At 39.1% G+C, this 19,996-nt stretch overlaps 1 protein-coding gene across 2 annotated transcripts in view; it reads left to right on the top strand.

The window, feature by feature from the left end:
• Plcz1 (phospholipase C zeta 1) overlaps positions 1-19,996 on the top strand; it is a 51,466-nt gene that overhangs the window by 14,045 nt on the left and 17,425 nt on the right. For both annotated transcript variants that reach the window (XM_034512129.2, XM_076940721.1), the window contains exons 5-9: positions 2,971-3,172; positions 10,788-10,932; positions 13,300-13,449; positions 16,792-17,031; positions 19,768-19,924. In XM_034512129.2, the coding sequence (XP_034368020.1) occupies positions 2,971-3,172; positions 10,788-10,932; positions 13,300-13,449; positions 16,792-17,031; positions 19,768-19,924 (894 nt within the window). The remainder of the gene's footprint in view (positions 1-2,970; positions 3,173-10,787; positions 10,933-13,299; positions 13,450-16,791; positions 17,032-19,767; positions 19,925-19,996) is intronic.

The following is a 19,996-nucleotide window of genomic DNA, read 5'->3' as shown; positions in this document are numbered from 1 at the left end:
CGCACACCTGATATGAACAGTTTATAACAAGAGGACCTTGGTGTTGACCCACATTTTTAGATGTCTCGGCCCATGATTGGCCCTGTTGCTCCATACATGTGGCAGGGCAGTTTGTCGTGTGTGTGTGTGTGTGTGTGTGTGTGTGTGTGCGTGTGTGTGTGTGTCAGAGGAATGGGAGCTTGTGGCAGTGAGCTTACAACACGGCATAAATTCACATATGTAGCTGCCTGAAAAACTGTCTTTTCTTGATGTCAACTACCACCCCTGCCTCTGACAAATCTTTCCATCTCTTCTTCCCCAAAGATCCCTGAGCCTTATGGAGATCAGTATGATATGTATATCCTATTCCGGACTGGGGAACGACACCACCTCTTATTCTCTGCATGTTGACTGGTTGAGGGTCTCTGCGTTAATTGTCATCTTACTTCAAGGAGACTCTACCCTGGTGGGGTGTTAGAACTTGAGGCATGAGGTGGAGGGGAGTTTCACAGATAGGCAGAGGCAAATCACAGAGGGCCTTGTAGGCCAGAGTCCAGGCTGCAGCATCAGGATAACGTTATGCATATCGGGAGGACGGTGCTCGTGGTGCAGACATGATGAAGTCCCGCACTAGACCCAGCTTGTCCTGAACACCGTTGACCTTTGTTGCCTTTGCAAAAACATACAGAACTTGCATCAGTAGGTAAAGTAGCTAACAGCTTTGTCACCAGCACTGGCTGGGAAGTTTGGCTGACCTTTTCTTTCTTTTTTTTTTTTTTTTTTTTTTTTAATAATAGCAAGCTTTCTCTAAGGACATAGTGAGTTGATGGATGGTCTGGCTAAATCCCTGCATGTTGTTGTCGGTCAGAAACAGTTGTTTGCAGATGAGGACTTTGTAGTAGCATTGACTTAGTGGACATTATAAAAGAGTCACACTGCCCTGTTATCTCTGGGTGGTAAATTACAGATACGAAAGGGTAGTGATCAACACCGTGGGGCTGTACTTTCATTTACTTTGGGCATTGCCTTGTCCTCCTTTCAATTTCTGAATTCTTACCCATTGTAGACACTGTCTTATGTACTCAAGACTTCTACATTATTAGTGTAATCATTGATCAGTTTAGTCTCAGCCAATATAATGCATGATCTTACAGTCCTCAACACCGCTCAACTCCCTGATTTCATCTCACATGTACCAAATTAGCCTTCCAGTAACCACAGAGATTAATTTTCATTGTTTCTAGAAAGTATTTGTAGAGTATTTTGTTTGTGTGATGAGTGTGTGTGTGTGTGTGTGTGTGTGTGTGTGTGTTTGAACATGTGTGTGGAGGTAGACAGCTTTCAGGAGTTGGTTCTCTTCTCTCCTTTTGCTGTGGGTTCCAGGGATGAAACTCAGGCTTGCCTATTAAGTACTTTTGTCTACTGAACCATCTTGTGAGATCTTCATCTAGAGGTTTTAAGTGACAGGAAATGATTTTGACTTCTACTGTATCCTTTTACTGTATGTGCATGTGTTCGTGTGTGCATGTGTGCGTGCAGAGGTTGATGTTGGGTGCCTTGCCATTTGCTCTCCACCTTACTTTCTGAGGTAGGGTCTCTCACAGAATCTGGAAGTGTCTAGCTTGGCCAGGTTTGTGACAACCAAGCCCCAGGGATCTTCCAGCCTTTGCCTCTACAGTGCTGGGATTAAAGGCCACCCTCTCTATTTCTAACATGAGTGCTGGAGTTTGAACTGAGGTCTTGAGGTTTAAACAGCAAACACCACCAAAGAAGCCATCTCCCCAGTCCCTTGTTTTCCATTCATTATTAAATGCACTTATTTAATTATTCAAGAGTTCAAAAGGACCGCAAGCCAAATCCAATGAATAAATTAATGCAAACCATTACTGTTATGTTGCATGGTGCTTTTGTTCTGAAACATCTCCATATTCGTGAATTTATGCGGCTTTGAAACAGTTTGTGTATGTGTGTGTGTGTAAAATTTTAGGTGTTTTCTTCTAGATTTTACTTATTTATTTATTTTTTTGGCTAAAATAGCAACAGCAGGATTTGTTTTAGTTTGCTTTTCTTCCAGTGACAGTGTTTTGAAAGCTGTCTTTCCCCTTCCATTCAATGCCATACACACTGCATGACTTACGTATATCACTATATTTTTATATCATTATATTTGTTTATATATCACTATATTTTTACTTATATCACTATATTTTTATGATACAGAAGTTTTAATGGCTACTTAGCACTTACTTTACTTACGGTTGAGCTTCTATTGCTTCTTCCCCCTATTTTATTGTCCTTTTGTAAACAAAGCTAATATTAGTGCTATGCATACCACTTTTTGACTTCTGAAAGGACTAATTCCTAGAAACCGACTTGGTTTCTAAGGACTAGACCCCAGTCTAAAGTAAAAGGACCAGAGACTGGTCAAAGTGACAGGCCCACACTCTAAAATGAAAGGTCCAACTTTAGTCGAACATGAATATGCTTTTCTACTTTCCTTTTGAGCTGAACAAGTCAACAGCAACAATAGGACTGGACATTTACAGAGCTAAACGCTCTGTTCATGGGGTGAGCTTTCTGGTAACCACCCTTCATGCACTGGGAGAGATTAACCAGCATCCTCCAGGTCACACAGCAAATGAATTCAGACCCAGACTTTCTGGATCCAGTTATAAATGATCCAGTACCCTCTTTTAGCCTCTGCAGGCACCTGCAGAATGTGATATATATACACACACACACACACAACCAGATGTAGGCACATGCATGGATAAAAAGAATTTATTTCCCCCAAAGATTTAGAAATAAATTAATATTAATTCTACATTTCTATGTTATAAATATGTTCTACCCCTAGAAATGCTATATAAAATGCATTATAATATTATAATATATTATAATATATATTATAATATATTATATAGTTTAGAAATGCTATATAAAAGTTGTAAGTTACTGATGGCATATCTGCATCCTTCTTATTTTTTATAGTAAAGAATGAGCGGCAGATGTCAATTGAAGGTTTTGCAAGATACATGTTTTCATCAGAATGCCAACTGTTTAAAGAGAAGTGTAACACAGTCTACCAAGATATGAATCATCCATTAAATAATTATTTTATTTCGTCTTCTCACAACACATATTTGATATCTGATCAAATATTGGGACCGAGTGACATTTGGGGATATGTAAGGTATTTATTTTGATTATTTCTTAATTTTAAATTTTTCATTAAGTAATTTATTTACTTTACATTTCTATTGAAGATTCCCCTCCCTCCTTTCCTCCCAGTTCCTCCCTCTCACCTCTGTTCTCCTTATCCCCCTTTCCCCTATCTTCAGAAAAAAGGAGGCCTCTCATGGATATCAACCTGCTTTGGCACATCAAGATGCAGTAGGACTAGGTGTATCATCTTCTACTGAGGCTAGACAAGGTAGCCCAGTTACGGGGAAGGGATTCAAAGTCAGGCAACAGAGTCAGAGACAGTCCCTGCCTGTTACTGCTGTTAGGTGTCCCACATGAAGACCAAACTTCACAACTGTTACATATGTGTAAGGGGCCTAGGTCCAATCAAAAATTTTGATTTTTTTTTAAAAAGCTTATTTTTGTTTTTAATTAAGCCTATGTGTATGCATTTATGTATGGTTATGTGCTTATGTGTATGTGCTCACAGAAACTAGAGGAGGTTGTAGAATCTCCGTGGGGCTGGAGTTACAGGTGATTGTGAGCCACTGGATGTGAGAGTTGAGACTCACACTCGGATCCTCTGCAAAAACAGCAAGTGCTCCTAACCTTTGTGCTGTCTTTGTAGCCTTTAGAATGTGTAGTCTGGTCTGATCCTGAAGCCACGATCCTTTTGCCTCTGCCATTCAGTGTGTCCTACCTGTAGGTGCCATCATATAACTATTTTGACTCCCATGTTTAAAGCACTTGCTGGTACTAAGTCAAAGTGCTGAGTGACAAGGTGATTGTGCTTGAGAACAGAATTTAGAGGGAATAGGGAATGCAGTTTGCCACTATATTGATGGTTCCTTTGTAAAACAAGGTATAACAAACTGTGCTAGCTAGCACCACAGGATTTCCCTCTGCCCCTTCCTGCTGTCCTCCTCCCCATGGGTCTACACCGTCTGAAGCTGTTGAATAATTTGCACATTTCTTATAGGAAAATATGACCTTTGAGTGATTATTTGCATTCAAATAAGCTAGATTATAATAATGCATTGCATTGCTAGATTGTAACAAAAGTGGTTAGTTTCAATTACTAGACACCAAGGCACAGTCTTCTAAGAAAAACCAGTTCATAAATACACTAAGTTGTGTGGTTTGGTTCTCTGGGTAGTCATTTTTATGGACCAGCATGTTATGTTTACATAAATTATTAAAGCAGCCCATGCCATATCTTCACCTTTACATCCTACAAGACAGCGTGCTGTTAGAACTGGGTCCGGCTTAGTCAGCAGGAAATGAACGTTTACAGGCCTCATACAAATTCATGGGGATCAGCAGATAAAAAAGGTAAATGAATATTGTTGGGGCTGAAGAGGCTGACAAGGAAGATGAACCAAACAATATCAAAGAATATGATAAAGGAGTGAGGGTTGTCACCTTCACACTGTCAGAAAAGGTTTCTCAACCAACCCGGCTGAGGGTAAAGAGGGAGCCATGGAAGGATTTAAGCAGAAGTGCCAAGTGCTTGGAATGTTCAAATCTTGGAAAATAGCAAAAAATATCTGGATGTAAGAGTACAGTTAAAAAAAGGGGGGGGGGCTGGGTTTGAAGATGGGAGGGTCAGATTGTGAAAGTCTTTTTTGATCATGGAGAAGGAGGGGAGTCACCAGACAGATTTTTCTTGAGACAGAGTCACAGTTTGACCTTCTAAGAAGCAGGGAAGATAAAGCAGCAGGCTGGGTGATGATGATGATGGATGATGAGATCAGGGCCAGCAGGCAAGAGGATGACAAGCTGCTTTGAGGATGCAGAATGAAGAAGGCTTATCAGGTGATGTGGAAAGCTGTCTGACTTGCTTGGTCCAATGAACAAGTATGTGGGGAAACGGTTTACACCACAGGCTGGTTGTGGAGTGTGAGGTAAAATCAAGAGCTCCAGGGCTCCCTAGCTGAGTTTGTGGAACCAACCTGTTCTCTAAGGTCAAGTAGGCACCATCAGACTAGGAAAAATTGTAGTTGAAAGCCATTGGTATATAGGTGATATTTAAAGTGATAAGACTGGATCGTATTGTTTAAGGAAACTATCATAGGTAGAGAGGACAGAACCCTACAGTACCATAAAATTATAAACAAATGTCAATGTATGTCCAAGTTAAAATCTAAATAAATACAGAAATTCAAGAATCTTATCATTGTAGAAATTAGTAGATAGTCTTAATTAGAACCTATGGTGGACATTTCCAATTGTCTAAACAGACAAGTTCAAAGTGCATGTATCTAGACATATAGAAAATTTTTTTGCTGAATGCAAGAACTGTTCCAAGCAACTGAAATAAGAATCATTTTGTGTTCAGTTGTAGGTCTTCTCTTGTTTTTTCAGAAACCTGTGGATGATAAATCTTAGTGCATTCTTCCAAATGTCTTTGCTCTCAGTGAATGATGAAAACAGTGTTTTAGAATCAATATGTGAGTTCCTGGTCCTCCTCCTCCTCCCTCTTCATTCTGTAATGATTACGACTTTCCCACATCTCTACCTTTAAAATAGGAAAACCCAGTAACACCTTATTTAATATTAAACATTTTAATTTTTAATCCATCCAGAGTTCTCCTGATGTGAGGGGTTTTTTCTTTTTTCTTTTTTTAAAGACAGGGTCTCACATATCCCAGGCTGACCTTGAACTTATGATATAGCTGAGGATGACCTTGAACTTCTGATCCTCCTGCCTCTATTCCCTAAGTGCTGAGATTATAAACATTTCCTGTCCTGCATGGTTTATGAAGTACAGGCAATAGTATGCGGGGCCTCTTGCATGCAAGGTGAGCAAACACACTGCTAACTAAGCTACACCCCCAGTCACAATCCAAACCTTTAGATTTCCAGTTAAAATTCAATTACAAATATAATATATTCACACAGTAGATTCTAACTTCCCATAAATTAAAAAAAAACAATAATTTGTAGCTACAAGAATTTATATTTTTTTCTAGGCAGTATCTAAGGGAGATTTTAATGATTAATAAGTGAGATAAAATTAAAACTAGGAGTTTCATGCCACAAAGGGTTATACATATGTTAGAATTCGTGCTGAAATCCACTCAAAAGACTTCTAGCAGTTGAACTAAGGGAGAACAGGACTTGCTAAGAGATTTATAATGATCTGAAGATAACATGGCTACTGAGAGAGCGTTCCCTTAGTGAATGAGAAGTTATCCCCTTCTTTATCAAAAAAGAACCAGAGTCAAATAGGAGGGGACAACAGGTCACATGGCAGACAGCACAACCCGCTTAAACCTTTTTGGTAGGGACCAAAGTTCCTAGTGTACAGTTTTTGCAAAGGTCGATTCAAACTGAGATAGCCTAGAGAATCAGCGGGAATCAATATTGTTGACAAAATAATCTTTGTTAGATGTTTCCATCCACACCAAGTTTTAGATGGTTCTTCATGCTGGCACAGAGTTCAAGTTCACCGTCCAGCAGAACTCTAGAGAACAGGTATTCTGTATTGATAAAAAGCATAGCACAGTCTGGTTTGATAATCCCTAAAAGGAGGGCAAAGCAAATATCCTTTCACGTGCATTAGAAAACAGTGTAAGTAAAGGCTCTATCGTTATGAACTTAAAAATCTAAGTACTTGTTAAAAAAAAAACGTTAAAGCGAAGAAATGTGTTCATTTATAATTCTACAAACTTATCCCAGTTTAAGGATCCTAAAATTAACACCTTAGCTGCCTTGGGCAGGGATTGATGGTGGTTAAGGAATTCCCTTCTCGGAGCTTTCCAGACATGTTCCTTTAACACAGGAAAACACGGACCATAGCTCTGCAACTTCACACTATGTTCACCACTACACATCTGAGTAATGAGGTATGCAATGCAAAATTACAATCCCAAGAACCCCCAAGAAATATTTTAGTTTGTATTGGTGATGCCCCCAAGAAACAGAAAATCCACCCAGTCTCTTTTATTCTAAGCTGCTCCAAGGAACACACAATGTTATTATTTACCTGAATACAGTGTACTGATTTATTTTCACAGTCTCTCAGTTTTTCTTACTGTACTCTCAAGTACTGCTCGACTCAGCTCCCCAGAGAGAGACTAGGACAAAACCTAGAGAAGTGTTTGTTCTGGAAGGTATATCTTCCCATATGATCACTTGGTGTACTGTTTAGGAAGACTACTGATTGACACAGGCATCTTGTGCTGGGACCATGGCCCCACCTCCGTGCTATTACAATGTGGGGCCAGCCTTTCTCACACTCTCATGTTTGAATCAAATGCCTCTTGGTGGTAGGGGTCCATGCTGTACATGGTAGAACATTTATAAACATTCCTGTACATACCTCCATAGTGCCAGCTTAAATCACACTGACACACCCACCTGTGGCCACCAAAACTATTTCTGGACATTGCTAGGCATCTGGTGGGACTCAATACACCTCCACCCAAGAATTAGTCACCTAGATAAAACAGATGACATAACATACTTCTGGCCTTCGGCCTTTTCTCTGCAGAGAGAGTAGTCTTATACTTAGGCAAGACAACCGCTTCAACTTGTTCTTGAATGAGTGTCTTCTAGGGCTCTGGAGTTTCAACTCAGCCTGGCTTTGTACAGTGTTGTCTCTTCCAAGGATGTAATTTAGCTGTGTCTGATTTCCTTTTCTTCTTAGGCATCAGAGCTTCTGCTCTTTTCTCATGTTCATACACAAAACACTGATGAATAGTTGATTCTGTATCAGATGTTTTTTTTTTCTTTTATTGGATATTTTATTTATTTACATTTCAGATGTCAACCCCCTTCCCCATTTCCCCTCCCTAGAATCCCCCATCCTATCCCTCCTCCAACTTTTTGCTTTTATACCATTTTAATTACATGCAAGTATTAAGGTCAGTTCTAGGTTGAGGAACTAGCAATACAGTAGATGCAAATAGTCAAGGAACAAGCAAGACAATAAACACAAATAGTAAAAGAACAGACAAGGCAATAAACAAAATTCTGTAACTACTTCCATGATCACTGTTTCTAAGGGCTTATCAGGATGACCAAAATATCTGATCCAACTTTCCTGTCCTGGCCCAAAGTCATTTTCATGTCTGAAGCCTACTTAGGTTCTAGCCTAAAATTTAGGTTCCTGTCTGAAATTACTTCTTTGTTCTAGCCTAATGTCAGATTCCTGCCTGAAGCCTACTTCCTTGTCCTTGGCCAATGTCATATTCCTGCCAAGAAGCCCATTTCTTTGTCCTTGGCCCATGTCAGATTCTTGCCAAGCAGCCCCCAAAGCTCTCTGCCTTCCCCCTTTTTTATTTCATAAACAAGACTGAGCCTTTCTTAGGTCATTCTGACAAGAATACCTTTCTTACCTATCATAGAATATGCATTATCAAAAGCAATGCACTTATGTCTTAGGTTAGTAAGGCTCTGTGCAGAATCTTACCCATCCTTGGTGTGCCAGCCTGTTAATTTAATGACTCTGTCTGGGAGTCCATTTTCAGGTTCAAGCCATGTACTTTGGCTGCCAACATGTTGATGTTGTTAAAGACAAGCTTTAACATGATGGGCAGAAATAAAAGTATTCCCAGGACAAAAAGGGCTAGCATGGTCAAGCTATATATGCCATTCTCTAAGCTTGACTAAAATAGAAATACTGACCTCAGGCCACAGGTAATTTTATCAGCAGTATTTTCAGCATCAACACTCAGCAGAGCAGCATTCATAAGCTCATTATATAAAATTAAAACATCCAGAGAGGTGTTAGAATTATGCCAAATACACTGCAAGTATCTTTAAACTTTTTCCTAATTATAATAACTACATCAGACTTTTTTTTAAATGAGAGTGTCACTTCTTGGTCTTGTGGAACTCTGGGTGCAATGAACACTATGTCAGTGGTACTGGCCTTTGTGTTAACATATTAGCCCTCAGCCAGGACATGGACACAGGAAAACAAAAGGAGAAAGGTGTGTTTAGTTCAAAGCAACTGTTATACATGTGAAATATAAAGCCAAAGCATAATTTCTATTATACACATTTGAATAACTTCCTGGATTTACTGTTTGTAATCCCAAGGATTGAGCTAAGGCTTTGTTCATCAAAGCACCCTGCCCCTGAGCTGTATTCCAATCCCAGTAAAACAGTGTTTATAATTAAATCAAGAAAATGTAGTAAACTCTGATAAAACCAAACTTATTTCACACTGATATGAAATGACTGCTTAAAGATGTCCCCAAAGACCATAGCAACAGCTCTCTTTGTGCATATTAGCCATTATCAAGTCATTAAAAAAAAACAAAAACAAACGCAATCCGAAATCTACTCTGCTTGCCACCATTTAAATAAAGGCATATGTTTATTAAAATGTCAGTCTCTCTTTGAGTAAGAACATTGAAAATCCATTTAAACCCAGTGGGTACAACTGACTTTGAAACCCAAGATACAATTTATGTGTAGATCAAGAAACTGATTTATTTGATAGATGGAAAAATCAAATCAGTTTTAGACCTGAGCAGAAGTGGGAATATATTTTCCTCAGTTTGGAGAAAGCTGTGAAATTGGTGCATTCTGAAACAGTCACTCAGCATTTTCTCAAAAGAGATTGTGTGTCAAAGCAATGTAGATAAGCAGGTATGCAGGCTTCATAGCTGCAGGCTTCCTGGTGTGTAAAGCTGCAGGCTTCCTGGTGAGTATAGCTGCAGGCTTCCTGGTGTGTACAGCTGCAGGCTTCCTGGTGTGTACAGCTGCAGGCTTCCTGGTGTGTACAGCTGCAGGCTTCCTGGCCTGTATAGCTGCAGGCTTTCTGTTGTGTATTGCTGCAGGCTTCATGGTGTGTATAGCTGCAGGCTTCCTGATGTGTATATAGCTGCAGGCTTCCTGATGTGTATATAGCTGCAGGCTTCCTGATGTGTATATAGCTGCAGGCTTCCTGATGTGTATATAGCTGCAGGCTTCCTGATGTGTATATAGCTGCAGGCTTCCTGATGTGTATATAGCTGCAGGCTTCCTGATGTGTATATAGCTGCAGGCTTCCTGATGTGTATATAGCTGCAGGCTTCCTGATGCATATAGCTGGTCTAGGATTTGAGCTGTCCTTGCAGGAGGTGCTGAGATGGGCAAGCAGTGCTGCTGAGCTCACTCTTTGTCTTGCTGTGGCTATGGCTTCTCTTCTCCCATTCTGCCTCTCACCATGTTTTTCACCTCTCCAAAACTTGGTGTGATGAAAAGATTAAGATACAACTTTGCTAAAGTATATTTTTTTAAATTTCCAGAAGGCTTTGTTTGTTATCCTATTACAACTATAACAAAGTCAATAGTGGTAGCAATCACCATTAGCAGTAGTGTCTGGGCATGGGGCAAAGGTTTCAAAGCTATAACTAGAGGCAGCCATCCCCCCCACCCCAGTATAGACAAGCTTTGTGACAAGAGCAACAAAGGGTAAATGGCATGACTAGGGAGGATCAGAGACCATTTGTATGACAGACATGACGAGAGTGTTTCTATTTCACAAGGTTGCAAGTTTCTAGGATTCAACCCTTTTCTCTATTACAAATTGGCGTGCCCATTTATTTTTAAAGTCTGAACATTTTGATCATATTCTACCCACGGTTCAAGGACTAGGTATGACAGGGATTTTGCCTAACTTTTTCTAGTGCCCTCGTGAAAGGTTGCCGCTGTCTGGAAATTGACTGCTGGGACGGAGCACAAAATGAACCCATTGTGTACCATGGTTACACATTCACCAGCAAACTTCTCTTCAAAACTGTTATCCAAGCAATAAACAAGTACGCCTTCGTGGTATGTGCACGCCCCCCACGCAGGCATTAAAAGAGTTTACTGCTCCAAAATGCTGTATAGTCTGGCCTTACTTTAAATCTGTGATATTTTAAATTGTGAGCTATGATAGGTATCTAAATCCATGTGGTATTTAGTAGCTAAAGATATGTTTATTAAAGTGAAAGGTAGTGAGTTCTCATGGGACTTCTTGTTCAAGCTTGTGTGTGGGTATGCCATATTATGCTGAAAATGTATTTATTTCTCTTATGTGTTATGAACCCAGAGCTTGGCATACTGATCTTGAAAATATGAGCATTTTACAAATATTTTACTTTTCAGACAAAAATAAAACGAACTGTGTCAACAATCCAACACCTCAATTGCTGACATCATTTATTGCTACAACAGTGATTAGGATTTAAATAGACTAATCCATTACTTATAGATGCTAATATCTACATTTTATTAGAACTAAGTTCACTTTACAAGTTTGATCTGATTTGGGCTAATTTTTAAATAATTTCTTGTGAAATTTTTAAAGGAATTTTGAGTATTACTTGGCTCTATTTTTCTAAGCTTGCTAATTGCTTCAGATAGTACCTTCAGAGAGTCTGTTTTGAAAATTTAATGTAGCCAGTTTCTTTCAAATTGTAAGTAAAATTTCCTCAATAATGACATAAAATCTACGTAAAAGGAAACCTATAGGTTCAATAAAGTCACTGTGCCCTGTGACTACATGACCTAATCTGTAAAATATGAGCCAGAAATCATGACTTTATATTTATTTCTCATCCATCACATACACCAGAACAACCTTGCAGCCAGCTGCATCATGCCCACTTGCAAAGATTTTTCAGAACAAAAGCTGGACTCTACCCTTGACTCACAGGGCCTCACTTGACTGGTTTTCTGTGACCTCTGCCCTGTTTACTGGAGGGTTTCGTTTTGCTTTTCGGGTACATCTAAAGTCTTGTTCACTCAATGGTCCATTTGTTCAAATGTTCTTTCTATATGTTTGATTGACACCCATCGCTTAACTTAGGATAACTAGATACTACAAACCATTAGGCACACTCTTAAAGTTCAGTCCTCACAAGGATGTAAAAGTCTAAGTTTTCTAAGACTCCCAACAACAGGGAGGAACAGTTGGACAAGAACAATGGGCTGGTGAGATGGTTCAGTGTACAAACGTGCTGGCCACCAAGCCTGACAAATTAAGTTAGATCCCCAACCCACATGCTGAAGGAGAATGCCAACTCTCGAAGTTGTTCTCTGACTGCCACACACGGGCCACGCACGGCAAGAGAATGCACAAGCATATACGTGTGCATACACACACACTCAATATTTATCAGAAGTAAAAATAGATCAGTAAAGGACATTAAAATTATGAAGGAAGAAATAAAAGTTTCTTTGTTTTCAGGTGACATGATAATACATGTAAAACTCACAAAAATCCCCAAGCATTCTACAGACGGCTGTGAGAGCTAGCAAGTGGAGTCAGGAAATTTATGGGATACAAGAATCTGAGTAAAAATTAATAGCTTTTTAATAAACAAATGACCTAAATGAAAGTGAAATTTAAAAGGAAATCCCGTTTACAGTAAACAGCATGTAATACTTGGGTGGTGTGTGTGTATGTGTGTGTGTGTGTGAATATAAACCAAGCACAATGATGCACATGTATCAAAGGGTTGTAACGAGACCATTATTTTGTAATTAAGCATACTTCCTGAACCTTTGGGGAACTTTCGACACCAAGGGTCTTCAAGTCAAGTTTTCTTCCCATAAAAATAGATTACAGCAGTTTCTAGGGGGAGTATTCAGTTGCACATTTTTTTTTTGGGAGGGGCACGGTTTAGCACTGAATGTTGAGCCCTGGGTCTTCTGCATGCTTGGCAAGTATGCTGCCAATGGTCAATATTGCCAGCTCTGCTTTTACTTTTTATTTTAAGACAAGGTCTCACTTAGCTGCCCAGGCTGGCCTTAGACTCTTTAGCACAGGCTAGCCTTGAATGTGGGATGTTTTTCTCTCAGCGTCATGAGTAACTGGGACTACAGGCCTAAGCCTCCAGGCCTGGCCTTCAATTTTTTGCTAATGCATATATGTCACTTCTTTCTATGGATCTTATATAAATTATTGAAATAATTTCATACTGATGGTGTTTCAGGCTTTTCTCATATTTTCAAGACAAAGGAGAATTGTCCTCCTTCCATAGGTTTTTAGTCTTTACTTTGTCAGATGCTAAGGTAATTTCCAGCTTAAAGCATGCATATTTTGAAATAAAAAATGTTGGAGATGAATTTTGAGATAAATGTTTAGACAGAATTGCATTAGGAGAATTTAGAAGTTTTGATGAATAACCATAGGAATGGTTCCTATTCTAGACATCTGATTACCCAGTGGTGCTGTCCTTAGAGAATCACTGCTCCCCTGGTCAGCAGGAAGTGATGGCCGACATTCTGCAGAATACCCTTGGGGACTTCCTGCTCTCGGACATGCTTGACGAGTTTCCAGATAGTCTACCGTCTCCAGAGGTAACACTTGGCCTGAGACGCTTAGTGAAGGGAAAAATAAGAAAAAAACAAAGAACAGATTGTGGTCACCTTTGCACCTAGGTTAGAGACCAGCACAGAGCTTGGTTTTGATTATTTCATAGAGAAGCTGGCTTTGCTATGTGCTGCCAGAGGAATGTTCTGTTAAGTTGGTGAAGAAAGAGACATTCATAAAATCTGGTGAATTTTGTTAATTGCAACTTGACAGAATCTAGAGTTACCTGGGAGGGCAGGACTCTGGGTGTTCCTGTGGGGTGATTGCTATGCTTGTATTAACTAATGTGGGAAGGCTCAACATAACCGTGAATGGAGCCTGGGCTGTCTAATACACAAGACAAGCAGAGCACCAGTGTGTGTGAGGTCCTGATGGTGGATGCTGCCTGACCAGCTCCGGAGCTCCTGCTGCTATGACCTTCCCTCTGTGATGAACTGTTATATGGTCCTCTAGGCTGAGAGAACTCCTTTCTCCTTTAAGTGACTTTTGTAAAGATATTTTAGAACAGCAGCAGGAAAGGGACAAATAGAGATAGATGTAAAATCTACTACCTGATTATGTTCATCACTCCATCCATAGGTCCAAACCATGAAGGCATTTTAATATAAAAATTCAGGAATTTGAATTATTTTATAAGCTAAAGGTTAAGAAAGAGGCAAGATGCTCAGATTGTAAACAGAATCCATACTCAAAGTATCAACAAACTGGTAGTACGTTTTCTCCCTTGTAAGCTAGCCCCTAGGGCTCCTTTTGATCCCTGTCCTCTTCCTCCTGCTCCAGAGAGCTGCTCATTTGGTCATCACAAGTCTTCCTATTGATTGCTCCAAATGGGTCTATCTCAGAATGAGTGTTACCTGTTTGCCCAGCAACACATAGGACCCACTATCTCTTTGTTTTTTTTTCCTTTCCTTAAAATGATCACTTCTATTTTGATATCTCTTTAGACTTGGATGCAATTGTGATCCACTCTCTCAAATTCAAAGCTGTTCCCACTTCCCTTAGTTTTCTTTGGCTGATACACAACCACCAATACAATCAAATAAGTGAGCTTTCTTTTCCCCAAGTAATATTTTCTAATAGTCAATACTTGAGTTTTGGTATACCTACAGTTTTGGTAATGTAGCATTATTTTGTGGTATTTTAATATTTTCCCTTATGTCATTTGGATGAGTGAAGATTTTTTTTTTTAAAAAAAATGACTGTGCTCATATGATAGAACTGAGACCAAGAACAAAAATTAATTGATGAGTGGAAAAATCATGACTCTTCTACCTCTGAAGAACGTTCAAAGACTAAGTATGTTCAGTTGTGGCAGAACTGTAAGAATTGTTGCAAAATGCTGGACACAAATCACCAAAGATGTAGCTCAGAGCCATGATCCAATTCTGGAAAACTTGAAACAATTCTCTCTGAATACTGTCTTCTATTTGCATGAATTTTTTTCCTTTTCTTTTTCCGCCTTAATTTTTTTCTTTTGCACTTCATAGCTTGCAGTGGTGTTTTGGCTTCCACAGTACAGTAAGGATGTGCTCTCAGAGGAATCAATGAGTAATTAAGTATAAGGTCCCCCTTTCACACCGTGTTCAGTCTTCAGTGAGAGAGAGCATTACCTGGGAACTTGCCACCTTAGCCTCATCCCAGCCCAACAATCTAAGATTTAAAAAGCTTTTATTGAAACCTTAACCACAAACCCATAGATCTCAACAAACTTCTATATGATTAGGATACCCATTCTGAAGCTGTGGAGATTTATGCTAGAATGAATCATAATAAAATAACTTTTCATGCCCTTACCCACCACCAAAAAGCATGAACAACCCACAGCAGAGATAAAACTAGGAAGGCAGTTAGCTTTGCATCCTCATGCTGGATTAAGGTGTCCACTAGAGAACTGGAAAGGAATTCAATGAAACAAGGAAGGACTGAATCCAGTTAATGGACACTTGAGTCAAGAATGTTGAAATAATTATTTAAAAAACGGCCACTTGTCAAGCCGTCTATCTAAGCTGCGGAGGCTCTGTTTAGCTCAGCCGCCATGTTCTGTGGCCAGAGGTCACGTGTGCACCACAGCTAGAAACGGCCAGACAGAAACACCAGCCCTGTCAACCACAAGATGCCAGTGTGGGAGATGGGTCTGCCAATCTTCCACGCTGTCTCTGTAAGGCTGGGCATTGCCCAGACCATCTCACCATCTATGTGGGCCCAGTAAGAAAATGAGACTCTAATGCTTAAAGATTAATCAAAGTCTTTATATGTTTGGTAATGTTCAATAACAATATGTCCATACAAAGAAAATTGTTTCCCAATTAGCTAACTTAAATAAAAGTTGTTACCCGCAACTGCTCTCCATACCTGTGTGTCTTTCCATTGCTCTTACATCTCTGTTCTCCCTAGCTCCCCATTTTTACTTTTCCTCTTCTTACTCCTCCCACCTTAGCTCCTCCTACAAGATCATTTAAGACTTTGACTTCTTAATTGTGAAGTACACCCCCCACACATACACACACAATGTATCCCTCTAGAAAACACCATTCCTGATGCCCTTGGCATGTGGGCACAGAATGCATTTTTGTAAACTGCATATTATAGAGTAATGTAAGGGCCATCATAAAAGAAGAATAAAGATGTGGGGCTGTTGGGAGGAAGGGAGACTATTGTCTGTCTCCCTAGGGAAAACTTCAGAACACATATTTCAGTATTGTATGTAGCATATGTGGTAGGCACTCAAATATATTAATGAATTTTTGAGAAGGGTAGAGATAGTTGAGAAATGTATCAGAAGGCTTTGAATGCAGAGTCAATAACCATCCCTGATGGTGGTAAAGTTTGTCATATTAGTGATTTGATGGGCTGCAGATACCAAGTTGGTTACAACTGAAGAGGCTTTATAAGTTTGGAATGCAGTCCATATTAGATGTCGGACAGGCTGATGGACATCTTCATATACCTGATCCCACTGGTTGTTTTAATATTGGATGAGAATATTGTTTCTACTGCCAGAAGTTGTAACTGTTTAACTTCAGTAATGTGACAAACATTTCAATTCACTTTCTGACCTATCTAAAATTTAGCGATTTGTGAAATATGAAAAAAAATCACTTAGAGTAAAGCCCCCGTCATAATAGGCTTCTTTTAGAGTGAATTGTGGTCACTTGTTTTTAATGAGAGTGAATAATGTTCCAAAACATGAAGTCCTGCCATACCTTGCTACTGTAGGTGAATTCCCAGACTCAGCCCCACTTCCTCTTTATTGTATGTTGGAGTATTTCTGAAGTTCACAGTGATGACTTGCTTATACATATGACTTATTTACAACTGTTTCTTTATAGGCACTAAAATTCAAAATATTAGTGAAAAATAAAAAAGTAGGAACCTTAGCCAAAACCCGGGAGAGGATGGGGATGGACAAAAGGGGCAAAGTGCTAGAATGGGAAGAAGAAATCTATGAAGATGGTGACGAAGATACAAGAAAGGAGCCAGAAACATGGGATGTCTTTCTATCACGGGTCAAGAAGGAGAAGAATGCAGAGCCCTCGACACTGAGCAGAATAGCAGATGCCAAGAAAAAGGTGAGAACAGGTTTCCTGAGAAAAGTGATCAAAGTATTCTATGTTCTTGGTGAAAAAGCTGAAGTAATTTTACACAAGCGGTCAGCTTCCTCTTTGTGAAAGCCTGAGTCCAATTTAAAATCTTACTTGGAAAGAAGTTGATAGAGGACAGTAACATTTGAAATCTGTCTCTTTTTGTGGCAGACTTTTCTCAGATACTTTCACTGCAGGAAACATTTATTATGAGCTCTTGGGTGTAGTAGGTATTTTACAAAGAAGAAATAGTGCCGAGGTAAATGATACAGTTTCTCTGTCTTGTAATAAAGACAGAAGCAACAGAATCAATGTTAATTCTACACAGTATTAAATGGATTCATATGCACCTATGATGTTATGTGCTACTATCCAGTATCCAGTTTTTTGGGGGTTTTTGTTTTGTTTTGTTTTTGACAGAGGTGGGAACCTACTTTCTCCTGAAAGGAATTTTAACTGAGGGATGGCTTGATGTAATGTTTCTAACCAGGCAGACAGAACTTCATGCATATTTGGTCCTACTTTCTCTGTAGTTGGGGAAGATGATTGCAAAAACAAAGTTTTGAAGACTTACAGGATCAAACACAGTGCGTGCCTATCTAAGTGAGAAACATTTTGTTTTGTGTCTCCGCCATGACCTTCCTGTTTGTATCAACAGCTGATGCTGGGGTGGTCAGTGGTGATTGTGCAGACTGTTTAACATGATTTGTATTTAAACACATAAAAACCATACTCATTTAGGAATTTGTCCCTTTTTCTAGATTTTTCTTTTGAATATAAGTTTTCAAAGTATTTACCAATAAACCTTTGTACCTCATTGGAATCAGTTGAAACGTCTTCTTCATCTCTAACTTAATTTTTTTTGTGATATCCTCTCTCTCTTGATTAGTTTGGATAGAGGTTTGTTAATCTTGTTTTTTTTTTTTTTAAGAGCCAACTTTCATTTGATGGGTTCGATTGTTGATTTTTAGTTTCCACCTTTTCAATTTCTGTCTTATCTTTCAAATCAACTGAATTATCATTATTTTAGTTGTAGGTCTTTTATAAAGCTTTCTATTTTTTTTATCTTTTAAAATCTTTACTTTTTTGTAATTTCATACATGTACACAATGTGTTTTGATCATATTCACTCCATGTTTCCATCCAGCTCCTTTCATTGCCTCTACACACTCCTCCCACTTAGTGAATTCTTTTCCTCCCCTCTCCTTTCCTCTTCTTTTCCTCTTCTTTCTTTATTTTCTCCCCTTCCTTCTCTTCTTACTCTGCTTCCTTTTCCTTCCTTCCTTCCTTCCTTCCTTCCTTCCTTCCTTCCTTCCTTCCTTCTTTCCTTTCTTCCTTCCTCCTCTTCCTTCTCTTCCTCTTTCTTTTAGTCCAATTACTGCCACCTGTATATTTATCTCTATGCTCATGGGTGTAGGACAACCTATTGTGGACCACACTACTAAAGAAAACTGACTCTCTTTCCTGCAGTGACCCTCCACTGCTATTAGACCCTCATGAGCCCTCTCCTACTCTTTGGTAGAATTCTGGCTGTCTTGATCTTGGCAACCTGCAGAGTACAGTGGCTATATTTCCTGTCTAGAAAACACTGTTTCTCAACAATCTTCTTTGACCTCTGGCACTTATCATCCTCTCCTGTAATGTTCACTGAGCCTTGCAAGGGTATATGATATAGATGTCCTATTTTGCTTTGATATTTATTATTTCTTGACACTTACTATCTTTGAGTTGGATATCATTATACTAAGCAAGACCATCTGGACCCAGAAAGGAAAATACTGCACATTCCTTCTGATACAGGAAGCAATGTTTGTATTTATGTACACGTACATATACACAATATTAGGATGAGGACAGCTAGAAGGAATGACGAGTTATAAAGGACTGAGATGGGATAAGAGAAGCAAGGGGAATCCATGTGACATGAAAATGGAGGAGGGGAAGAACTGGGATCAGCCAGTGGGATCAAGGGAGAGGGTGGTGGGAGAAATGGATGGAGCAAAGGAAAGTGCACAGCGTCAACTACTCATGTGCAGTGTAAGCATGAACAAGGGTTTTCTTTTCACAACCCTGAGACGTGGCTGAGGGAAATACAGTAGAGGAGCAAGTGTCTACTGTACAATAGAGATTACCCCAAAATGTCAGAACAAACTGGAAATATGCCCATGGTTACAGTTCTTAAATTTGTAAAATGTATGAGAATAAGCTAAGATCTTTAGAGGCCAAGAAAATAGTAAAAATTGCTATTCTCAAATCTTAACACATAAATTAGATTTTAAGGCCAGTCTAGTGCTTATGATCAATAAATACTATGGCCATAAAAACGACCACATTGACTTAGTCTAAAGTGTTTTGGGGTGAGATAACCTTAAGAAAAACTGAAGTGATCTGTTTAAAAGCATTTTTCTTTTATTATAAAAGACTGTTTACTTGTTTGTTCTTTGACTCTGTGTTTATTGTCTTGTTTGTTCCTTGACTATTTGCATCTATTGTATTGCTAGTTCCTCAACCTAGAACTGACCTTAATGCTTGCATGAAATTAAAATGGTATAAAAGCAAAAAAAGGAGTAAGAGGGAGGGGTTGGGAGTTAATGGCGGGGGGGGGGTAGAAATAGGGAAAGGGGATAACATCTAAAATGTAAATAAAATATAATAAAAATTAAAAAATAAAAGAAACATTTTAAAGGTGTGAAATGTGAAACCACTATATTTTTTTATTTTTAGATCAGGAAGCTAAGAATAGCTATGGCCTTATCTGATCTTGTCATTTATACTAAAGCTGAGAAGTTACAAAGCTTCCAATATTCAAGAGTCTATCAGCAATTTAATGAGACCAATTCTATTGGGGAGTCTCGAGCTCGAAAACTTTCAAAACTGCGAGGTAAATGCTTACAACTCCAAAGGATGGAGTATTTAAATCAGTTCTATTCACTGTTAAGGACTTAACATGAGT

The sequence above is a fragment of the Arvicanthis niloticus genome, chromosome 9 (genome assembly GCF_011762505.2).
Source record: "Arvicanthis niloticus isolate mArvNil1 chromosome 9, mArvNil1.pat.X, whole genome shotgun sequence".
NCBI lineage: Eukaryota > Metazoa > Chordata > Mammalia > Rodentia > Muridae > Arvicanthis > Arvicanthis niloticus.
Note: the sequence above shows the minus strand (reverse complement) of the source record. Positions and strands in the feature narration are given on the sequence as shown.